The 23,245-nt window shown below is 39.3% G+C and overlaps 1 protein-coding gene across 4 annotated transcripts; it reads right to left on the reverse strand.

Annotated features, from left to right (window-relative positions):
* Positions 1-12: 12 nt before the first annotated feature.
* LOC109478521 (exportin-7-like) lies at positions 13-20,630 on the reverse strand. 4 transcript variants are annotated; one of them, XR_002140734.1, is made up of 29 exons: positions 20,597-20,630; positions 16,812-16,958; positions 16,097-16,190; positions 15,572-15,642; positions 15,287-15,382; positions 14,927-15,028; positions 14,209-14,277; positions 13,766-13,804; positions 13,233-13,359; positions 11,973-12,046; positions 11,668-11,787; positions 11,283-11,429; positions 10,967-11,139; positions 10,813-10,870; positions 10,346-10,481; positions 9,925-10,030; positions 9,535-9,670; positions 6,178-6,251; positions 5,873-5,953; positions 5,367-5,430; positions 4,801-5,028; positions 4,555-4,643; positions 3,896-4,086; positions 3,318-3,532; positions 2,855-2,994; positions 2,373-2,536; positions 1,870-1,968; positions 1,396-1,523; positions 13-1,002 (listed from the first exon to the last, which is right to left on the reverse strand). XR_002140734.1 is itself a non-coding variant. In XM_019780124.1 (29 exons), the coding sequence occupies exons 1-29, from the start codon at positions 20,609-20,611 to the stop codon at positions 900-902; spliced, it is 3,285 nt and encodes a 1,094-aa protein (XP_019635683.1). In that variant the 5' UTR covers positions 20,612-20,630; the 3' UTR covers positions 13-899. The 4 variants fall into 4 exon arrangements, 1 of the variants encoding a protein (XP_019635683.1); XR_002140732.1 differs by having other exon boundaries at positions 13,763-13,804; XR_002140733.1 differs by having other exon boundaries at positions 1,858-1,968; positions 13,763-13,804.
* Positions 20,631-23,245: the final 2,615 nt, after the last annotated feature.

Raw genomic sequence — 23,245 nt, forward strand, 5'->3', positions numbered from 1 at the left:
TTGTCTTACATTTTAATATCATATAGAAAGCAGTACATACAAGACATTTCCCCCACCACATTACAGTATAATCATCTTATCAAAAGTTGTATTCAAATTCTAGAAATGGCTTACATGTACATCATGTATCTAGTCCCATCTGACAATACTAGACTTAAGAAGTGTAAATTCCCTCCTAATGTACTTGCCATGATTCAGAATGCAACAATTACATCCCTGATGATCCATAATGAGCACTGAGAGACAACAACAGATAACGCTCAGTAAAATCCACTTTTCCCTTTGACCGCGACCGCTGAACAACCAAAGTTGGACTTTTGAGACCCTTGATTTTGTAATTGGAATATGGTGCGCAATGTTCAAGTATGTTTTTAAAAACAACAAATTCGGTACCTATGAAATTTATTGAGCAACCTGTCAAATCTTTGGTTGCTCAGCAGTCACAGCCTCTAGTGGAAAGAGGCTTCACCATATACACCGCCCTCAAAGGTGGTTTGAATTTCAGTGCCATGTATATAAACACTATCATCATAGTCTTTAAAACAAGCTGGCGGATGGTTTCATAACAGGCATTACATTGTCCTCTTTGGGTGGGAAGCAACAATCCAAAGTGCTTGGTCATCAAGTGCTTAGAAATATAGCATTTGGAAATCATTTCGCTATCAAGTATTCTGTGCCACAGGACAACTTTTCCCCTTCAGTAGCCTTGCTTTACAAGCTTTACAATATACTATATTCCTGTACCAACCCAAGCTGGGGAAGGTGTATGTGCTGCAAAACAATAAGTGGGATGGAAAGAAATTATAGCAGGAGACAGTCCTGGTGTAGATTCTGATTCCCATCAAGACCAGGTCTAACTTATAACATGTATATTGCAGATTTTCCAGTTTTTGACCACATTAGTTCATCATGTCAGCAGAGTTTAAGCCTACAGGTGAGCTGGAGGGAGCCTTAAGGGAATCGTTCACATCTCTTCTGAAGACAGACAGGTTTTGTGTGAATCTGTGTTGGAAAAAAAGACACTTGTTTTAGCATGAACTACATGTATACACATTTCAATGCACAAAACTTAAGTCTTGATATACATATACATGTATATATTTTAAGGCATTGGAAATTACCTGCACCAGACAAATTTTACCTGCACTCATAGATTTTGGAAGAAGGGATCATACTGAAAACTGACATAATTTCTTTTATACTTCATAGGTGGAAACAGTCAATGCAGCCACAAAACCCACATTCACCTATATGTATACTAAACCCAGTACATGTACCAGTGCAGGTTAGGAGGAGCTACCAGTACAGTTCCAATGTTACCTGCACTAAGTTGGTATTTTGAGCCCTGAACTGTGATATACTAAACATGTGCTCAAACTGTATTGAATTCCTCACCTATCTCTGTTCTTTGTAAGCAGAGACCTTTCTATCCCATCCATGAGGTTCTCGAAGCACAGTGCCATGGCCTGCTGCTTGTCAGGCGGCTGCGAGCTGATGATAGTTTTCCTCAACTCGTTGAAATACTGAAACATAAAAAATAGTCAAAGTTAGAAAGAAACATGCCTCTTGTAACCACTTCAGTGCTTGACTGTTGATTGTTTTGCTAACACCCAGCATAGTACTGGCACTGCAAGAATTACCGTAACATAAAGCATCAACATAAGCACAAGCATAAGGTGGAAATGAGCATAAGCACAGACATAAATTGAACATAAGCACAGACATAAATTGAACATAAGCACAAACATAAATATTATTGAACATATGCACAAACATAAGCATAAAGAGTAAACACGAACATAAACATGAAACAACTTAAGAGTCCTTTAGTGAAAATAAAAGAGATTTTCTACATACTGAAGTAGTTACCTCTTCATTGAGAAGGATGAGGCCCAGGAGTGGACGGGACATCGACCACTGGTTTCTGCAGTCTTCAAACATGATGATATTCAGCACTGTGGACAGCATCTAAAAAAACAAGAATCGTCCGAGATACATACATGTATTATGCATGTAAAACTGTGAAAAACATGTATCTTTGTGTGTGTGGATGAAGGTATGGATGGATTGTGACATTTGGTGTGTAGGTAGGTCTTGAGAAGACAAAGGTCACAGTTGATTTAGGCCTGACAGTAGGTAATGTCTGTCCTTGGTGCTGAACGCCTTCCACTCACTACAACTGAACTTCCGTGTTTGTATCTTTTTTCCTGGACATGCTATCGTCTTTTTACATTCAGCTATATTTCCTTTGTTTGATTTTGTTATCTAGCAGTCTTGAGTTCTATATTATAAGCTACTACTCCAATTCAATGTAGTAAATCTACCAGATTCAATTGATCCAAAAAGGCAAACTACATGCAAAATGTACAAACCTGTTGGAATATTTCAGGGTGGACCTCCAGTATTCTCAGGAATGCATCGTTTTCTTGCATAGAGGAGGCTGTTGGGCGTTTTTTGTTCCCCTTGGATAATCTCTTGAATAAGTAGGTGACAATGTGGTCCAGTGTGGCACAGCACCCCGTGCATACCATCGTATCTGCAAGGGACAGAACCAGAAGGTAACAACATTGATGAAGGAAGACTTGTGTTGTAACAACAGGCTAAGAGCAAGTCACAACAAAACCTGTACAAGTTGATAAATGCAAGGAACATCAACACCTTTTCTCAACATTATCTTTTTTCTATAACCTGCTGTTGTGAACAATGGCTAGAGATAGAAACTACAACAGGTCTAAAAGTTCTACATAGTATTCTAGTTTGGTGACTAATCAGTGGTTTGCAAACATTCTTGATCTTGAATTAATGATCTGAGCACAAAAACAAAGGCTCAAACAAACAAACAAACAAAGTGTACCTAGAGCTGTGACGCCCCTCCTGTATTGAAGACAGTATGTACATGAACACTGGGGGGTCCAAGTTGCTGATGAAGTTCATGTGATCCTGGGCAAGGCACTCTAACAACGAGTAGTAGGCTTGGCTCAACTTTGGATAGTCCTGAAGAACAAAAACAAAACAGCTTCAAGTTCTGACAAGACTCAATTTCAAATAACTAGTAAATATGTGACCTATAACCTAAGGAATCAACTTTTTAACTGTTGCTGCCAAATAGAAGCTTTATTGATGCAGCTAAAGGTATGGTGTTGTATAATCAACTTCAAACTACTAAATAGAAATACAAAATAAATATGAGTAGGCTGAAGGTTGATTTGTGATACATGTGACCTTTTTCCTTCAATTCTGAGAAAACTGAAGCAGCAAAAATCAACTGTCACCTTACAAAGCAATTTCTGTGAAGTAGTTTTCATCTAAACACCCACCAGTAAGTCACTATGTGGAATGGCCAGAAGTAGTTTGATAAATATGTTGAGAGCATCATCTAGTGCTCCATCCCCGTATAGTCTGAAGACTCCGAAGTTAACATAACCACCACACAGGGCTGCCTTCAGCATGGAGAAACAGATGGCGATACCCTTCAACTTCAGGGCGTAGATCTGGTCCTTGGGTACCTCTCCTAACGTTAGAACTCTACTCCCTGTAGGATAAACACAACACAAACATAGAGAGATGCATGCAATGCCAAAAACTGTCAAAAACAGTAAGAGACAATTAAGTTCATGGGGAGGAAATAGAACTGGTGTAAAGTGCCTCTCCCAAGGGTACAACATTGCAGTCAGCTAGGGATTATCTCAATTCCAAATCAACAACCCTAAACACAAGACCACCTTTGTTAGGACTTCAACCATGTAACCTGTACCTTGTTACACTTTATCTGATCCTGACATCTTCCCTCAAAAGGGGAAGCAGTCAGAAGGCCATTTGGAATATTTAATGAATAAACAAAGGCTTAGACAAACACACAGAAGGCAACTTTCCAAAATTCAGCTGTGCCACTCACCATAGCTGACCAACATCTTGCTGGTTTCCCTGAAGAGAAGAATGCCGTTGGGGGAGGACACGTCAAACTGCAGCCGCTGAGACCGGTTCTGGACCAGTTCTGCCATCAGCTTGAGGACCGGGGTGGTGACTAAAGGGTCGTGGTACCACAGCTCTGCCGCTCGCAGCAGGATGGGGTGGTAGGAGGGGTACCTGAGACTATGGTTAGGGACATATCCAGTTTACTGACAGGAAATCTGAGATTTTGAACTTATGGGAAGTGTGATATCCTCGGCTTCCTGAATTCCCCCATGTTGACTCCCACGCAGATTCTGAGACCTTTGACCTCCTGTCATTCTGCCTGGTAATCTTCCCCCACCCACCTTCTCTATCCAGACAAACTGACATACAAACCCATGAGTCAGCCACCCAAAACAGTACTTATGTACCCAGAATAACAGTATGTCCTTGAGAATCATCTTTCAGAATCTGCATATGACAACAACCAGCTAGTCTAAAAATTAATTTTTGCCAATCATCTTCTAAGCTTGTTTGAAACAAATAAAATTTTTCAACAATGAAAACTTTTAAAATTACATTCTACATTCCCTCTACAACACACTACATGCGATGTAAATACATGTAAGTGCCATGTATTCCAGTGCCAAGTCAAAAGGATACATCCAGTCAAAAAGCATCATGTAGCTGGTTTTTGTGTTGAAGGCGAACACCACCCCTCGGAGGTCCCGAGCCAAACCAATCAACGTTCTCTGCATTGACAAAAATTGTAAGAGGAGAAAATAAATCTGATGCTGTATAATGTACAATGTAAATTCAAAGTAACATAATACAGTTGAACCTCTTAATTTTGGGCCAAACTCTAGTGCCACAAGATGCCAATTGTACAGAACCTTAATACCAACTAACCTTTGTCTGTTCCTCATTGAATGGCCCACCCCGGTCCATGTTGGACAGCTGCTGTCCAACCGACTCGAACGCGGAGGTGAGGGGCAGCATGAACTGTTCAAACCTCTCCTCATCCTCCCCCAGATCCACCATCAGCAGCCGCCCCAGGGCAATGTAAAACGTCGTCCGACACCGCATGTCACCCAGCGGGTTGGTCGTGTTCACCCCCAGGAAAGGGAAATGTTCGCTCTGGAAGGTGCAGACAAATTTGTCAGCTTGTTTATCAAACTTCACCACACATGAATGTGTGGAAGAACAGGTGTGACTAACCTTTACTGGCTGTCACTCATGACATACATGTACATTAAATGAAAGAAGACAATTTCTCGTTTAACACTGACAGCATAAAGAACATAATAAAATATACACTGTTCAACACCATAATCAAACATATTGCACTATTAGCTTCTATGATTTTTGCAGAGAAAAACAGGAACTCAAACACTCTGCAATAGATGCATGCCCCATGCTTCCACTGTACTATGCAGAAACAGCTTCCATGCTACTGTACATGTACAATAGCTTACCGTATGATTATTCAGCACAAACTGCACAGCCTCCAGCTTTACCAACTTACGAACACTGCTGTAGGTGAGACAGCGTTAAGGACAAACCAAACAGACTTCACTTTACTATTCTACACTATGACATAAATGACAACATGACATTCAAGTAGATACTTTACAAGTATGGGGCATTATGCCTGTAGCACAAGGCAAACATTCATTATCCAAAAATGCTACACAAGGAAGTACAATGAGAGCCTTAACACATGTTTACAGATTAAAAATGACCCATCCACATTTACATTGTGTAACATGGTAATCAGACATGGCAGGCATTGCCCCTTTACCACGATGCTTTGTGATCTTTTGAATGCCACATATATACACATGTACACATAAACATACACACATACATATGCCCATCCACACACACACGCACACACACACACACACACACACACACAGACAAGCCAACCAAAAACAATACAGTAACTTCACTCCTCTGGGATGAAGTAACAAAAGGATATCCAACAGACAAGTCGCTCAGGAGTTGTAGTGTCCGGGAAATAATAGACTCGCTGGAGCCCCAGTACTTCAAGTTGGTGATACTGTGAACCAATCAAATACATTCAGCTGGAGACTTAGACTAAGGCTTACAGCTTGTGAATACAGATACAGATACAGGTACAAAATGTACCTTGTGATACAGACCAAAAATCAAACAATGCCTTACTCATTATTGCATTTTGTTCCACTGTACAATGCAGTACATGTACTTCACATATTGCCAATAATGTTTCAGGCAATGATGGCAGGCAACCTGAACACGTACATTTTCCCAATGAACACACTCAGGACCATTGATTCGTCATTCAGCCCGAGAACTTCTGACAGTCGCTTGTAAACCTGAGGGGAAAGGATAGGAAGGTTAATCAATCAATCAATCAATCATGTTTATGACTTGCATCTGCATCTTTGTTATATTTTGTCAGACCCTCACCTCTTCCCTCATAACCTCAATAAGCCAAGCAGCCAACAGACTTGAGAACTTCATTTATAGACAAAGACTCAACCTAACAAAATCAACCAACTGACCAATCAATCAATACATCAATCATTCAATCAATCAAGGTTTATCAATCAAACAAGAAACTGCAAGACAGAGGCTGATATAGTGCTTCAAAATATGTGTTTGACTTCCTTGAGTTTTGTTTCTGTATGTGGAGTATAAAACAATGGAGAACTGCCTAAAGACATAGCAACAAAAAATAATGCTGATTTGTAGAACATCTGGGTATGATCTGTCATGACTGCAAGTACAGTACAGTCAAACCTGCCCAAGCGACCACCTCTTCGAGAAGACCACCTGTCCAACACGACCAGCATGAATTGGGGCTGCACATGGCCTAATCCTTGACCATGACAACTGTGAATTTTTCAAGCATGTGGTGACTTTTGATGATGACTAGCCAAAAATCATGGTGAGACTTGTGCCTATTTCTCACTGCATGGTCGCATTTTATGACAATGCTATAGGTGGTGTATGCTTCTGACAAAAAAGTCTTCTTGGGAGGGTTTGACTGTACATGAACAGCTTGTTAATTATTCCAAGCAGATGTTGTGGATGCTAAATCATTACTTTTTCTTATAATTAACTCTCCAGAAGTATTTCCTAATCAAACTACTTGGTGGCATTCCTGGAGAGGCAGGTTGACACAGGCAACGACCTGGCCTCCCCTAATATCTGCTTGGAAATTACTGCAAGTCGCTATACATCATATTGTGTGTGTAAAAGTATATATCTTATATCATAAAATGTCTTCTTGATTATCATAATTAGGCTGTCTTACAGTTTGAGATTACAAGCTTGCAAAGTAGACTGGATTCTTTTGCTGCAACCGTTACTGATGTTAACATCAAAAAATATTTTATCAATATACAGCATACACTGATACTAGTGGAGATCGATATTATGCACATTACATTTATGAAGCTTCAACATCGTTTTTGTACGTGAAACACTGAAGCATAAAGTATTGAGCATTTGTTTTTTTTTCAATACCCCAATAGACTGGACAGTGAGTGTGAGTGTGAATTAATAACCCCAATAAATCTGAGTAAATATGTGTTTGAACAACAAAATCAAAACATACAAACTAAACGATGAACTGGGTTGCATTAGTATTTCCCAATATTATTTTGAATGGCAGATAATATACCCACTGTCACTTACATGTAGTCATGTGCACTGTAGAATCAACAAAGAATGCTGTACTACTTAGGGTTCATACAACCTGACACAGTCAAATTAAAATGAAGGTCCAACAATCCCTAGAAGTACCAGTACTTCCGGTTGGACTTCTACTGACAGGTGCATCATCATTGAGTTTATTTTTTTCCCAACAAAGAACTAAGTTCGGAAACCTTGAAATGTACAAGTTTCAAGGCTTTCCTGTCTTTTTGTATGAACCCTGGGTCTTCAATTTTTCCCCCGCAATAAAAGAACAATTGGCAGGCAGGCAAGCCCACATGCAGGTTAGGGTCCAGTCACATATCGTCGTACGATCATCATACAGTCCCAAACTAAAGGCAATCTTGGGATAGCCGTGCATATGTTGTACACCATTTGGCTGTCTTGTTAAGGAAAATTCTGTCTGAAAAAGTTGTAGGCAGTTGGTTTCAAATGTATCCTGCAAACTCCAACTCCAGATGTCTTGTTACTAAAAGGGCAGACTTAGATGCTAATCGTTTTGTCACAGCCTGCTCCAAAATTCTTTGACATCAAAACTGGACAACGACGGCCTACGACGAATGTGACGGCGCCATTAGCGGGGAAACTGCAAGGAGGGCGCCTGGCCTACCTTACGGACTGCCTGCACTAGGTAGCGCCAACTCGTCTGCATGAAAACACAACAGTGTTTCACCCTTATATGCAGACACCACAAAATGCAGGGCTCGAAATACTGGGTGCATCTGCACTTTTGTGCCCCCAAATTGGAGCTGTCCACCCTAATTGGCAAAAAATGAATTTCGAGCCCTGGAATGGATGCTTGCAACATCATGATCTTTAATTTCTGATTTACAGATATGAGGGTTGCCAATACTTCAGGTGATACTTTTGAAACAGATTCTTTATAGAACTTATTAAACTAGATTTTGTACCAGATAAAGAGATGACAGCCCAGGGGCTTTTATGTGCACTGTGCCGAAGAAGATTGACAACCCTAAAGCTTCAAGGCCTTTGTTTTCCCATTTTGCAACAGACTACGACGCAACAAAATGATTCAAAATCTAACAGTCAGTATCATCTCTTGTATGATGGACATTTGCAATACCTCAAGCAATTTCCAACACATTTTGAATCTCCTATACTGACTATAGATTTTCAAATAGATGTTACATCCAGACTGCTTACAAATGTAAAAAGAGGCAAATTTGGCAAAAGTGAATAGACATATACTTTCCTAAAGGATTACAATGCCATCATACATCCCTGGCCTTTTTATATGTATATACTTGTGTAATAAGACAATTGCCTGGTATCTACTACAAAAGACAACATGCCAAGCAAGGCCAATAGTAAATCTGTAACCACTGACACAACCATTTTCTTTTCAGTTTCAGTTTTTTCAAAGCGGTCCCCGTTTACTACTTCCACATTCCCACATCCACATTCCCAATTCTAGAACAATACAGACCAGGACGGTTGGCTGAACCTAGTGCAAGGAAACATGTGCTGTGTTTTAATGTTTCTATCATCCTTTTCCAAATTTGTTCCCAAATTTTTTTTTTGTAGTTGTCACATTTTGCGAATAAATGTCCGATTGGTAAGTCATAGGAAAATAAAGTTCTTGGGAAACAACCTAGAGGAAACCAACCTGGCAATGTAATGTAACTCCTCAGCTACCTAACTCAGGGCCTGAAGGGACTTTACTACTCCTTGCCACTACACAACAAAGCTACGAAGAGTAGAGTCCACTTAGGCCCTGAAAAATGTTGCTAATGGGAGTTACCTGAACATCAACCAGGTAAAGTTTCTAGGTTGTATCACAATAACATTACTTTGCTTTTCAACACATTGTTGGGATCTTCAACGTCGATCACGCCTGTCCATCTCACACAACTAAAGACTTGGGCAAAAGGCATGAGGTAGAAAAAAAAAGATCAGGAAAAAAGACCACAGACAAACCTTGCTCGTCTTTTGCACCTGGTCGCCTACATAGATCTTTCGAAACTGCTCAAAGAAGCTGAGCATGGCCAAGTCCAGCTTCTCGCTGCCTCCCTGTGCCAGCCGTGAGTCTGTCAAGTTCATCAACTGCAGGACTCTGCCATGGACAGAAACAAGGTAATACTTCAGACTTACCTCCTAAGGAAAGTGTGCATGATTATCACAAAATTAGGCCACACTGACTTAATTCTACGGAGACTTCATTTGGGAACCTAAAAACATATGAGCACACAACTAAAAGATAGATTATAGTGGTGAATGAGCTACTTTGCAACATCTGTCATAAAAACAAATATGCCTAAACTTAAGGCTTAACACAAATAGAAAGTGCACGTAATAACTAGTCCCTACCTGCAGACGAGTTCTCCATCCAGAGCATCATGCTCGTCACAGCTTGCAAAGGACACACGGCCACCGATGACAGCCCCGATGATGTACACCAGCCATGTCAGCCGACCTGGGGAGACAGGGGAGAATTGTGGTTAACTGACAATGAGAAATAAAGACTTGCTATAAAGTAATCGTCATTTCAGTACCAAGGACAGCAAACACTTTTGTAGCACCACAGATATCTTTCTTTAAAACGATTGCAGTATTTTCCCTTCATTATAAATTATTGAGAAAAATTACAGTCACACTGGTAGGATTTCTGTTTTTCTATTACTTTTTCAGTTGCCTGTTTCCTCCATTATTTCTTACAAATCTCCAACAGTCCAGTAATCAAATTGTTGCAGCCTTATACTACAATAATGGAAGTTTTTTTTCTCCTTACCCTCCTGGATTGCTAAGTCAGTGCCGTTTGGTGCGGGTGACTGGATCAGTCTCTGGTAGGCCTGAGCCGACTCATCAAACAACTGGATCAGCAGCGTACATGTTTTCTCATACTCACACCGGCCTATAGTGGACAGCTGAGAAGGCAACAAGACACATCTTAAAGGAGCACTCAAGTCTGGGGGAAAGTCTTATTTTCCAATAAATTTACTTTTCAGTAAATACATTATCAGGAGACAATTAACTTGTGAGAAGAGTGTTCTGTAATATGATATGAGCATCACTACCCCCATGCATTCCCTACATACACATATTTCACTTCAACATGAATATATTCAACATAAATGCTGGGAGATGTGCCACTAGTCGGTACTTTATTGTACACTGTTAAGTTTAGTGTTAGTGTACCTGGGTAAGTTACGGACTGTACAATTAAACACCATGAAAACTTAAATATGCCAATCTTACCTGATCTAGTTGTTGTTGTATGGACCCAGTGTCTTCTAGGGGATCTTCAAACCCATCCCTGAAAATAAGCAGGAAATGGTTTAATAACTGTTATCAATTGAATTCCAGAAAACTTTTTGCTCTTAAGGGAGAAATGATACAAACTTCCCCTTACCTCATGACTAGGTGAACAGACTCCAGTCTGGATGTTATGTATGCCTTGGTGACCTCAGGTGTGTAGGTTTCCAGTAGATGTGGCTCAGTGGCCTTCACATATGGCACAGACGCCACCATACGCTGCCATAGGCTGAGCAGGTAGTGAACACTGTTGGGGGCAAACTGCCACATCTGGAACATGAAATAGGAGATTTCAGACTTCTAAAACATTTTGAGAACTATGGAGGGGATTGTATGATGTACAACCTCAAAATGATTTTTGTGGAGCCAAATTAAAACCTTCAGAATCTACTTCATGACCTTTGACCATTCACCTGTAAACTCTCCACTGTAAACTTTGCTATGAGAGCAATGATTTCTGGGTAGTTGTCGACCTTGACCAGCTCCCCCAGCTGGTAGTTTGACTTCAGTCTGGCGAGAAGTCGGCAGAACTCGTGGTAATTGCTTGGCTCCGACAAACCCTGTAAAAAAACAAATGTCATACAGGGTTTAGTTTACTGATATTATTTTATATCTTCTTCTAGCTCTTCTAGTCTGCATCATTTGCATTTTATAATTATAATTCCTGGTACAAAACATACGCAAGACCTGCTGCCTCATGCACCACCGTATATTTTGTGATTTGAATAGATAAATAAATAGGTACGCAGTCCTAGTTAGTGGTAGATTCAACTTAACAGCATAAGGTTGAAACAGTACCTGAGGGTTGTTGAGTACCCTTTTCACCCCCTGTACCAGGTGGGACAGGAACTTGGCCCTTTCTGCATTGTTGAACAGGGATCTCCTGACAGAGGCTATCTGCACCAGACAGGAGATGGACTGCAGGGGAGAATGGACGGGCAGACACACTGATGAAGGTTAGACATCCAGGTAAACAACACTTATAGACAGTAAACTTACTTAGTTCTAGTGACACTGAACTATATAAATTAGAAAGCATGAGTCAATTCTTTGTGTTGGAAAAGGTTTTAAATCTTTCATTGCAAGACCAAAAAGGTACTTACCAGTGGGGACAGTGATGGTGGTAATGTCTCATACAGGTCAAAGAATAATGTCACTGTTGAAAGGTCAAGAAACACTGTAAAAGAAAAAGAAAGGGTCACTGATAGGAAGAAACATGAAAATCATAACCTCCATCATACGGCTTCACGTAATAATCATACAAAACTCATACAAAAAATTGACTCGGAAGTGGATAACTGGTATAACTGCAATGGAATTTGCAATTGAGGCAAAACACATATATTTGCTAGTTTTAAAGGTTCAAGATCAACTTTCAATCTGTAGTCCATAAAAAACTGTTTTGTTCATATCTTGGTAACATACAGGTACAATCATGTCAATACATGGTTGTATTGTATTACTATTAGCTGATCTTTGCACAGACCAAATATAGATATCCACAGTACTACAGGTAGTCATCCACAGTGAAGGAAACCATGGCAGTATCAAAGGAAACTACAAGCCAATGTAACTAAAGTAAAGCTCCGTAACCCTGTACTTCCAAAAATAATTATCCCCTCCATAAACTATGCAAATGAAATCATTGAAAGAAAGAAATCTATTAAGTTGCCCAGCAATGTGACACAGAAGTTGTAGAAAAGAGAAGCACCATCAATATTACTGTACATGTAGTATGTAGTCATGACAGTAATTTGAATATGATGGGTAGGAAGAGAGGTGACACAGCTACTGATAAAAACTATCAACAGCAGATTTACGGCTTTCGATTTGCAATCCCAGTGCCCTTAGTTCTTTGACAGAAATCTCCTGCAAATTCATTTGAGTTTGCAGATTGAGAGTAACTTTGCAGTAGGGGGAAAGGGAGGCATTCCCTATGTTTTGCAGTGGGCACACAGATTGCATTACTGTACAACTCTTTGTTGCGTGACGATTTCCACAAAACCTCTAACACATAACCATCACGATATTCCAGATTTACAGTATTCAACCTTGTCTCCATCACATCTAAAGAACCAAGTTTAAAAATGACATCAGAGTGTGCTTACCAGAGAAATGAAATGATATACAACAAAAAATGGTACTCACTATAATGGGAAAGACTTCAGTAGAAAAGAGTAGTGGCAAGCAACTACAGAAGCCCAAAGGTACCAACACTGAACAGGTCACAGCTGATGTTTTAAGTTCTAGAAAAAATCACTACTTGCCAGGACGCCAAGATTTGGGAGACATGACCTGGGGACTATACTGACTTCCGTCACATACGGTGGAGATATACATGTAGTCGGTGGTTGACCCCTGACCTGTTCTCCAATTGGTCGGAATCTGAACAGTACAGAGGTCGTCTGAGGACTCGTCGGTGGACGTTCCGATAAAGTCAAAGGTCAGACAGCTATGAGCCAGCCGAAGCAGCTGTGTCATCAAGGAATGCTGGGAGAAATGTTTAAAAATTTGGTTAGGTACAAGGTAAACAACAAAACATTGCCACATTGATGCTTTATTTGTACAACAATAAAAGTATTTTTCTTTTATTTGGCAACACCCCAGAGGTAGGGCCATTTCATGATGATATTAATGTTACTACAAGTACAATAACTAAACTAAGTACAATAACTAAAAAAACAGTAAATAGTAAAAAAAAATACAACTAAAAGCAACAAGCAAAGATTCTCATAAGATACTTCAAATATAGTCTGTATATAGCGACAAGTCATCATAATAGATAATTTTTTCTATAAGCAACTGTAAAAGACAAACATTGTCTCATTTTCACAACTCATGTTTGAAAAAATCTCAGCCCTGCAACCTGATATAAAAGAACTGCACGACTTACTACCTGGTTCTCATCTTGGAAATTAAGGTTCTTTCCAGAAGCCTGAAAGACAAAACAACACCAAATGCATCATTCAGCTGGAAAAGAGATGTCCACATAAAAAGAGAATTGGTTTACCAAGAAGCCATGAACAAAGTGTCATGTCCTGCTACCAAATTTGTATAACTAGAACACACCTGAGAGCAATATAATGAATAACAATCCTCATAAAGGAAAAAACTGAAATGCTTCTAAATTTGACCTTGTCAATCTTTTCTCCATTGTTACTTCATCTACTGCATGGATTTGTATTATAGTTTATACAGCTCTGGAAAGCTTGATAATTCTTCTTCACAATGATACCCCATTTGTTATGATCACACATTTGTAGAAATTCCTTGTAGTTCTTTCTAGTTATCAAAAATCATCATTCAATAATCTACTAAGTTACTGTAAAATGTACCCACCTGTCTGAGCAAAGTACAGGACAGGGTGAATATATCATACAGCATCGTGTCACGAAAAGACGATGCAACCTGGTGGGTGGTCACAAGAGAAATAAGGCTTGACTTAACATCCAAATACATCTGTCTTCTAATAGGTTAATAGGTACATAAGATGATCACAATAATTACAGATTTTGAAACAACATTATCATTGATGCTCAAGGTACTTCAATGTTGTTACCAGCACGCCGGCAGAACGTACTGCGCCTGCGCAGAACCCCGTATTTTCGCGTTTTTAGTTGGATTTTTGGTCAACGTTGCATCAGAATTCTGCCTGTTGCAGAGGATATTCTTTCCGACATAACATTTGGAAACTATTGTCGAAATGCTAACCTTATATGAGCGAATACAATCTTATATGAGACGTTCTGCCGAAATGCTATGTACAATACATTGCGTACGTTCTGCCGACGTGCTGTTGTTACCATGCCATTACAAGGACCATGTGACTCAGAGCCAATCAAAACTCTCCCCTGTATTTTATGTGAATATTCAAATGCCAATCACTTCTCCATCAACAGGTGTCAAACAATATAAGAAATTTTAATCTCATGAACGAACCAAAGTTAGAATAGAGTGTATGCCTGTATGTAAATTATATATAGTACATCTACTTTCATATGAGTACTGCATCAGTCCAGGCTTTGATAGACCAGTAGCAGACAAGCGCTCCTCTTACCTTCCTGTGTTTTGTGAGAGGCCTACTTGTGTCTGGCTGGTTCATCTCATTAGTCAGCTCTGCCAGGATTTGCACCCCGATGATACAGTGCTCGACAGAGCCCTTAAACAGAGAGAGAGAGAGATTTCTTAATGGGACTCCGTGTACATGTATGATAAGGACAATGTTCCAAGTCAATTTTATGGTGGGTTCTTCATACTTTGACAGCTTTGTTGAAATTAAAGGACTAACATAACAAATTCTTCATTAAAGGCATTACTTTCCCCTTGTACTATAACATGATTGTTAATGCATTAAGCATCAATTATACTAGACGACATGATGTTTAAGATGGATAAAATTCTTTTGGGTTGTAATTACCTGTAACAATTTTGTCACTTCATCAATGACATTCCTGAAGATAAAGTCCTCCTTTTCTGAGTCAAACCAGCCCAACTTTGTGATGCGGGCATATAGCTGAAAAAAGAAGCATACTATTGTTATTAAAATGACACCTGTGACATGTACAACTTCTGGAAAACAAAAACTCTTTCAGCAAAGGTGTGCTTGTGGTTTTTACATCATATGCTATCCGCGATTTACTAGTATATTTTATATTTTTAGACAAACAAACTGTACATGAATGACAATACCAAACACACTCACCAGAATGAGGGCCTGCGTGACAAAGTTGGCCAACTTTGGTCTTGTAGCCAAGTAGTTCAGGACATAGTTTCCTAACAGAAAAAAATGTATTGTATTAGAAACTATTGCTTTGTCTAGAAGCAAAATAGTTATCCCTTGACAATTAGAGCCTTATATAACTAGCTGCCTACAGACTGTGAGGTACCATTATATTGTATCAGGAGTCAAAATTCATTGTTGCAAAATACAGGTGCACTGGTGCACAACATTAAAAAAATAAAACAGATTAAATGTCTACCTTTCTTCAGACTTTGACTTTAAAATTCTATTGCAAACTTTTAATAACTGATAAAACACAAAATTCTCTTACTTTCATAACACTTAAATGTCTAAAATACTAATATGCATAAATAGTTGCTTTACATACATGTACATAACCCTGTACACTCAGTGAAAAATAATGTTCACAGCTCCAACAACAGGTTCACAGAATTGCACCCAGTATTTTGAAACCTTTGTTTTAGCCTGATTCATGCTGATACATACTGATGTCAATCCTCTGCTCCAGTGGTAAGCCAGCTGAGTTCCTGGACACCAGTTTGGTAAGGGAGGAGGCAGCTAACAGCTGGGCATATCCAGACTACAGGGATAACAAACTTTGTTATGTCATGTGAGGTTAGGTGAATGAGGGTACTTATCTATTTGTTTGGCTGTGAGGCCATACCAATTTAATTTGTTGGTTCTCGGATTCGCCTCTTCGTTTTTTTCTGATTTGCAAAAAAAAAAAAATTTGATTCTGGTCCTGAATCAACTGAAAAATGCTCATATTTTGCCCCCCAACAGGTGAGGAAAGTCCTTTTCTTCCTAGTTGTTACAGTTTTCCCATCTATCATTGCAGTGATTTGATTAAAAGTTCAAAATTCAATGTTAATTTTAACCCAGCCTTTTGTGTTGACTTCATGGCTCATTTTGTAGCATTTAAGCCTATAATAGGACGCCTAGACCTGTTTTTATTTTTATTTTTTTTCGCCCTGTCGCTTCATATTTTTTCTGAAAAAATCCGAGAACCAACAAATTAAATTGGTATGGCCTGAGGGTAAATGATACTTGGACAAAACTTAACCTCAGACTTTACACAGATGTTTACACATGTGCAGATTTTCTTTTAATCATAATTTTATACTAATAAAAGAAGAGTAATGAAAGACATTGTTACTAACCCATTGTAATAACACAGGAATACATGTATGTTAAGCCTTACCGTCCCTCGTTCCAGCAGAAGCTGACACTTGTTCAAACAGTTTGGAGCGTTGGTGAAGTTTAGCAGGGCTTTCTCAGCCTCCTGTCTCTCTGTGGCATTGGTCGTCTCATATAGCTGTTTACACAGCACCTCTAAACTGGCCAGATCCTACACAACAAATAAAAGGGAAGTTCAAAATACACTCTCACATTTATAAAAAGTACCATGTTGTATACAGTTGAGTTAGTGCCCGGACACATTTGTTTAACTGTTACAGTTGTATGATCGTTGTATGGTGGCAAACTGCCATTCTTGCGCAAGTCGTTTATGTGCCCTGCAAAAGTCAACTGTACATGTCTTGTAACAGAATAGATTGTCTTAAGATCCTTGTCAGCAGTTGGTTCTGTCACAGCCCGTTTAAAATTGTACAACAACAAAATTTTTACTACAACCTGCCATGACTGTAACTTCACCGTTTTACTCAAAGCCAATTTGCCACTTACCAGACTTGCATTCTACTTGAAAAGGTTGCATTTCTTTAGGTGGGAAATTAGTCAGAGGTCCCCTGTTTGAAGGGAGCCACACCTCCATCCACCCACACTTAGTGAGTAAGGGTGCATCGAGGTATGGCTGGATTAAACCAGTTCAGTCAGTTCTAACTGAACTGGTGTAATCCACCCACACTCAAGTTCTACAGCATGATGTACTTAGACAAGTACAGAACTGGTGTCGTGTGTTATACCTTGAGGCAATAGAAACAAATCTAAAATATTGTAATTGACCTCTACTATGTCTAGACTACAGCCATATTTGTTCATGCATATTGGATAAATCACCTACAGGAGCTTTGGCACATTTACCAGTCTGTTCCACAAAATGTCAATGTTATTATGCTAGTAATGGCACTAAGCCTGACATTTTTATCCTTCAAAACTGAAAGTTATCTTCATTTTCTTTCGAAATGTTTCTTCACCTTAGGACAGAAACATTTTCTGTCGTTTGCAGGTAGGTAGTCTGTACTATGTGTAACATGATACCTGTTTCTACCAGTTGAAAGTCAACAAGGTCAAGTTGCTGCTTAAAATATCCTGTAGATACGTGTAACTTACTTTCCACGTGAGGCAATGTTGTAAATTCATTTTCAACTTAAAACTTTACAGTATATAAATATAACGGGAGGGGTCCTAATTCCAACCTATGTTCCATGCAAACGCACATACTTTTGGTAATCGTGGTAATCACCAAAAACCCGCACAACACGAACTTTAATATCTACAGATAAAGATAACAACGATTAAAGCTGCACAGCTGTGTATTTCACTTCAGTGTAACGCCTTGCACCCAAGCGTAATGGTTCGCAAAACGTACGGCAGGTTTTTCGTCATTTTGCCAGTGGAACGTTCTATTGCAAAAGGGGTGCCCTAATTCCGACCTAGTATTTTACAAAGGTTAATCTGATGAGAGAATTTAGTATTTAAAATACACAAATTATGACTAAAACGATCTGCAACTATTTTTCTGTCCAAAACAAGTCTTATTTTTACCATTACGTGACTTGCTCCAAAGCTGCAATTTCAAAATCAAAGCTGCGTTTTTTAACACGCTCGTCAACCCCCGAACAAGCGTCGATTTCAAACAGATTTTTCACTCGTCTGTTGTCGGAATGTACGAACTAAAACAAACTCTGTGAGATTACCGATATCAACACAAGATCTTTGTCCATTCTTGTGGTTATTTTTAGGCACATGTTCCCATCCATAACGCCGCAACAAGGATTTTTCAAACTAGTACGGAATTAGGGTTAGGTCGGAATTAGGGCACCCCCCCTTAACGTTAATTAAATCTTGTGACACAGTGAATATGAAGAGTTTGTAAAATAACAGTATCTTTGGAGCTGTCAGTTGTAACAAAAGCGGAATTAGAATGGAAGGCAAAATATAGATCTGTAGGTGTAATGTGTTCATGGTTCATGTGTTCCGTCACAACCAGTGGAAGATTACAATATACAATATACGTATATTCACTGTTTGTTATCTTGTAAAGGTGATGAAATTGTCATCATTCACTGCTAAGCTATTAGTATGGCATTTCTCCATAATCAATGATTTACCTCATTTAAATGAGGTCCTCATTTCCATAATTGATATCCAGTAAACTACAGAATACAACAGAATCACTGACTGTCACTTCCTAGATAAAATATTACATTGCCATGAATAAAAATTATGAAGTTTCCTCAGTAATCATGCAGATCAAATTCAATTTGCATATGTTAGTCTAACCAGCAAAGAACCATGAAAATCCATTCATTCCTTATTGTGTATTAACTTATCCTCTCCGACAACGAAAAGTGCCTGCAGTTACAAAAGGAGCCTGAAGGGGGCCCCCTAACCTTAAAGCGTACATCAATTCTTCCTGAGTCTGTAAAAAGTGTAAGCTTTGACTACTACCCAGATTCCCAGAAACCTTGACCATGGCCTAATATAACATACTGTACATGTTGAAAAGTTTGCGTAGCCTCCTTTTCAGGTGTTCCGGATCGGTCGTTTTTTTTTGGGGGGGTGATTTCTGATCAAATGTTGATGGCACGCAATAGCAGCTCTGGCCGGCAACCCTACATAGCTCTCCAGGGAAAATCCCCCCCCCCACCAAAAAAAAAAATTACCAATCCCAGAACGCCTCAAGACAAAAGGAGGCTAAAGTTTGCAGTGTTTCCAGGGACCTCCCTAAACAATGGAGCAGTGGAGCTCCTCCACCCAGTCCTTATCTCAGCTCCACCCTGTTAATTTTCAAAACTAGTGTTTTTACACCCTTTTCCAGGGTTCTTTGGTCAAATTTACCGATATTTCGCACCCTCCTCCATTCTGTCCTAAATTTCTGGGGAGATCCCTGGTTTCCATTATTCAGATTTACTGTCATGATGCCATGAATCTGCATTTCCATCGTAATGCTACTGTGCTACAGAATCATCTTCATCAAAGTCTACAGAATCGTCTCCAGCAAGAAGTTTCTTACCCCAGATACCTCATTTCCTGCCTCCTGCATAATCAAGTCCTACAAAAATATCTTGATTTCCAACTTACAAAATCAATCTTCAGTTGCAGATTGAAAGAAAGGCACCTGGGGGTCAGAATCTAACCATGGGACCACGTCTAGCGGAAAAATAGACGATAAACAAGGACAACAACAACAATCTAATCATTTCTTTGTATAGTCAAGACCACATATTATCACATATAATAACAGTTCTCTCATATTACTTCTGACTTCTGTTCGATCACAGAACCACAAAAATATGCATGCACACACGCAAAATTACTATGATACGAGAACATCCGACTCTGGCTGTTTCAGTTCCATATTTTATACTTGTGCTTTGTAGCAAGAGCACAAAATAACAACCATCAAATTGAAATAAAAATATTATTTTGGCAAGCAAGTATAATTTACCTGAATAATTTCATACCAATAGTTACATCATTTATCTGTATGGTGTCTCGATATCATACAATCAAAAACTGTTTAGCTACACATTCTAGGGAAGAGTAGAGTTAGCGACGTTTTCAAGGCTCACGTTTTTGATAGATGGTAATTTTGGTGCTGGCACCACACCAAGCGTCATGCATGCAGGTATGAACAGGAACAATTTCTGTCGCTCCTGTCAACATTTCCCCACGACAACCTTGCATTTTTTGTCCCAGATGTGCCTGAGGTTAAAACGTGCTGAATCAACGGGTTATGACTCAACACGATAGAGGCATTTGCGAATAAAATGTACCGGGAAAAACAGTAAACAAGCAACCAACCTGTTCGTCCGCCATGTTGCCTTCACTGACAGGAGAGCGCATGCGCCCAAGCGGACATGGCTTCTCGTCATCAAAAAGTTATTGAGAATTTTAGGTTTTTCACTGTTTTATTTTGTGGATTTTGGGTAAATGTTTGTTACAAAAGGAATTTATTAGCTGATTTCTTGTCATAAGATACGCTGTCTCCCGGCGACATGTTGTAAGATCGCCTTATATTTGTAACTTACAAAAACTGGATTGTGATTGGTCAATTTGGGAAGCGCGGGCTTTTTGACAATGACTCATGTACGCAATCATGACGTACTAGTATGAGGAAAAAAGTGTATTCAAACTTGTCTAATGCGACCGCCCAGGGACTTAGACAAGTTAGACAGTTACAGATGCACTCCACACGTTCACTGCCAAATCAAAAAGATTCTGTGCTCCTTCCGGATACAGCTGAGCCACACCAAACGTTTAATTTGCTGTTATAAAATTGATTATTATAATTGCATGTGTGATTTATTATTAGATAATTTTACTTGTGTAGACATCTCGCTTTAACTATTTATTGTTGCTTCTATGTTATATGTGGTGTATGTGTTAGGTCTGCACGCTATTACTAGTAATTGTTGCCTAGTGCACACTTTGTATTGCCATGTTAACGTTACAATTTCTTAATAAAAAATAAAAATAAATGAATAAATAAAGACAGTTAAGACAGTGACAGAAACGCAGTTTTGAAGTTTATGTCCTTCAATACTGTAACAGTAACAGTTAACTGTTATATCAAGCAATATTGTGTTATTCATTTAGCCTGGAAAAGTCATGGACACTTGTCTGTTTTAGAGCGCACGGTCGCTCGCTCGCCGCGACTGCACGTTCTACCAACCTAGCCTCCTTCGCAGTCTTGTTGGGGGGGTGTGGGCGTTATTTTTGTGAGCGACGCAATATGCCGCCGCGAGGGACGATTTGCTGCCGAGGGAGTTTTTGCCGCCGAGAGAAGGATTCGCGCTCCAACAACCTTCTCTCGGCGGCAAAACTCCCTCGGCAGCAAATCGTCCCTCGCGGCGGCATATTACTCGCGTCGCTCACAAAAATAACGCCCACACCCAACAAGCCTGCGAAGGAGGCTACTACCAACTGTAGTTGATCACATTTCGATGCCTTCAGCGGTCACAGCTGACAATTCCGGGTAGCTATACTTACCGATTTGTTTTTAAGATCTTTCGGGAATTTGGGCCACATAAAAAATGAGAAACGACCCATGGGTTTTCAGGACAGGCAAGATGATACCAAGGAGGTTTCAATCCTTTATGACACTCATATTCATGAACGAACAAACTTGTTGCATCGTCAAACCTTGGTCAGGCTGTCAAAAGAGAGCAAATAAATACCGCACTCGTTATCATACCACTCGGTATCAAGATAAAAGTCATGCAATACATATTATTACCTTCGCCAAGAAGGTTATGTTTTCGTAGGCGTTCGTGTGTGTGTCTGTCTGTCTGTCTGTCTGTCTGTCTGTAAACACGATAACTTGGGAAGGCTTCAATGGATTGACTTCATATTTGGTAGGTGGGTAGGTCTTGATGAGACCTCGAAATGATTAGATTTTGGACCCCCTAGCGGCTTCTTATGGTACTGCAGCTGAACTTCCGGTTTTGATATCTCATGATCTAGACATGCTAGGGTCACGAAATTTGGATGGTAAGTAGGTCTTGTGCTGGGGAACAACTGACATAGGTTTGGGCCCCCTAGCGGCTTGCTCAGGAACTGCAGGGCCATTTCTTTGAAAATATTCATAAGAGGATAACTCAAGAACCGGAGGACGGATCTTCATGATTTTTGGTATGTAGGAAACTTAAGTGACGCTTGACATAATTATGCAACAATTATGCAAATCTGGATGTAATTTGCATAATTAATGAGGAAATTCTATAAATCAGCTGCATTACATTATAGGACTATTCAAGCTTGTGACATATGTAACTGAGAACGAGAGAAACACAGGAAGTTTTTGATTATGTAAATTAACTCTTAATTTGCATAATTAATAAGAAATGTTATAATTCCATAATGGTAACTGCCTAGAATTTTATACTTGGGGTATTTGAAAGTTAAGTGAAGGTGAACATCATTAAACATAACTTATTCAAATAAGGACCTCATTTGCATAATTTATGAGGAAATGGTAGAATGGTTTTCTTTGTTAAGATAAGGCTGTCTTTTGTTGGAGAATATGATCAACTTATATAATTCATGCAAATGAGGATCCTATTTGCATAATCAGGAGGAATAATCTTTACTTTGTCTGTCATGAAGATTAACATCATTTGGCGAAGGTATGAGATCGTGGAACTCTAGTTATTAATAGAGTTAGAGTAGTATGATTGGTGTCTTTATTGTTATATATGAAAGTAGATCAGCTTCTTAGAAGAGTTATAACTGCCACCTCTTAGAACTGTTAGATATTGTTAGCATCACAAACTATGTATGTAACTTTGCCACAAGTTGCAGTTACCCGTTACTAATTTGTATTCTCTACTCTCCAACTACTTTTAGTCCTTCATGCGGAACTAGTCTGTATTGCACAATACCTTCTCACGCGCATATTGCCATTGGGCATAATCTGCAGTCAGATCTTCCTGGCGCAAAATTGGAGTTTTA

Source organism: Branchiostoma belcheri, unplaced genomic scaffold (genome assembly GCF_001625305.1).
Source record: "Branchiostoma belcheri isolate BF01 breed outbred unplaced genomic scaffold, Haploidv18h27 scaffold44, whole genome shotgun sequence".
In the NCBI taxonomy this organism is placed as follows: Eukaryota; Metazoa; Chordata; class Leptocardii; order Amphioxiformes; family Branchiostomatidae; genus Branchiostoma; species Branchiostoma belcheri.

Excerpts from the sequence above, each read along its gene's own strand:
- LOC109478521 (XM_019780124.1), bottom strand. Across the intron at positions 9,671-9,924 it reads GATGGAGAACTCGTCTGCAG|AGTCCTGCAGTTGATGAACT; the intron begins GTAGGGACTAGT and ends TGTCCATGGCAG. Across the intron at positions 5,029-5,366 it reads TTGTGCTGAATAATCATACG|AGCGAACATTTCCCTTTCCT; the intron begins GTAAGCTATTGT and ends TGCACCTTCCAG.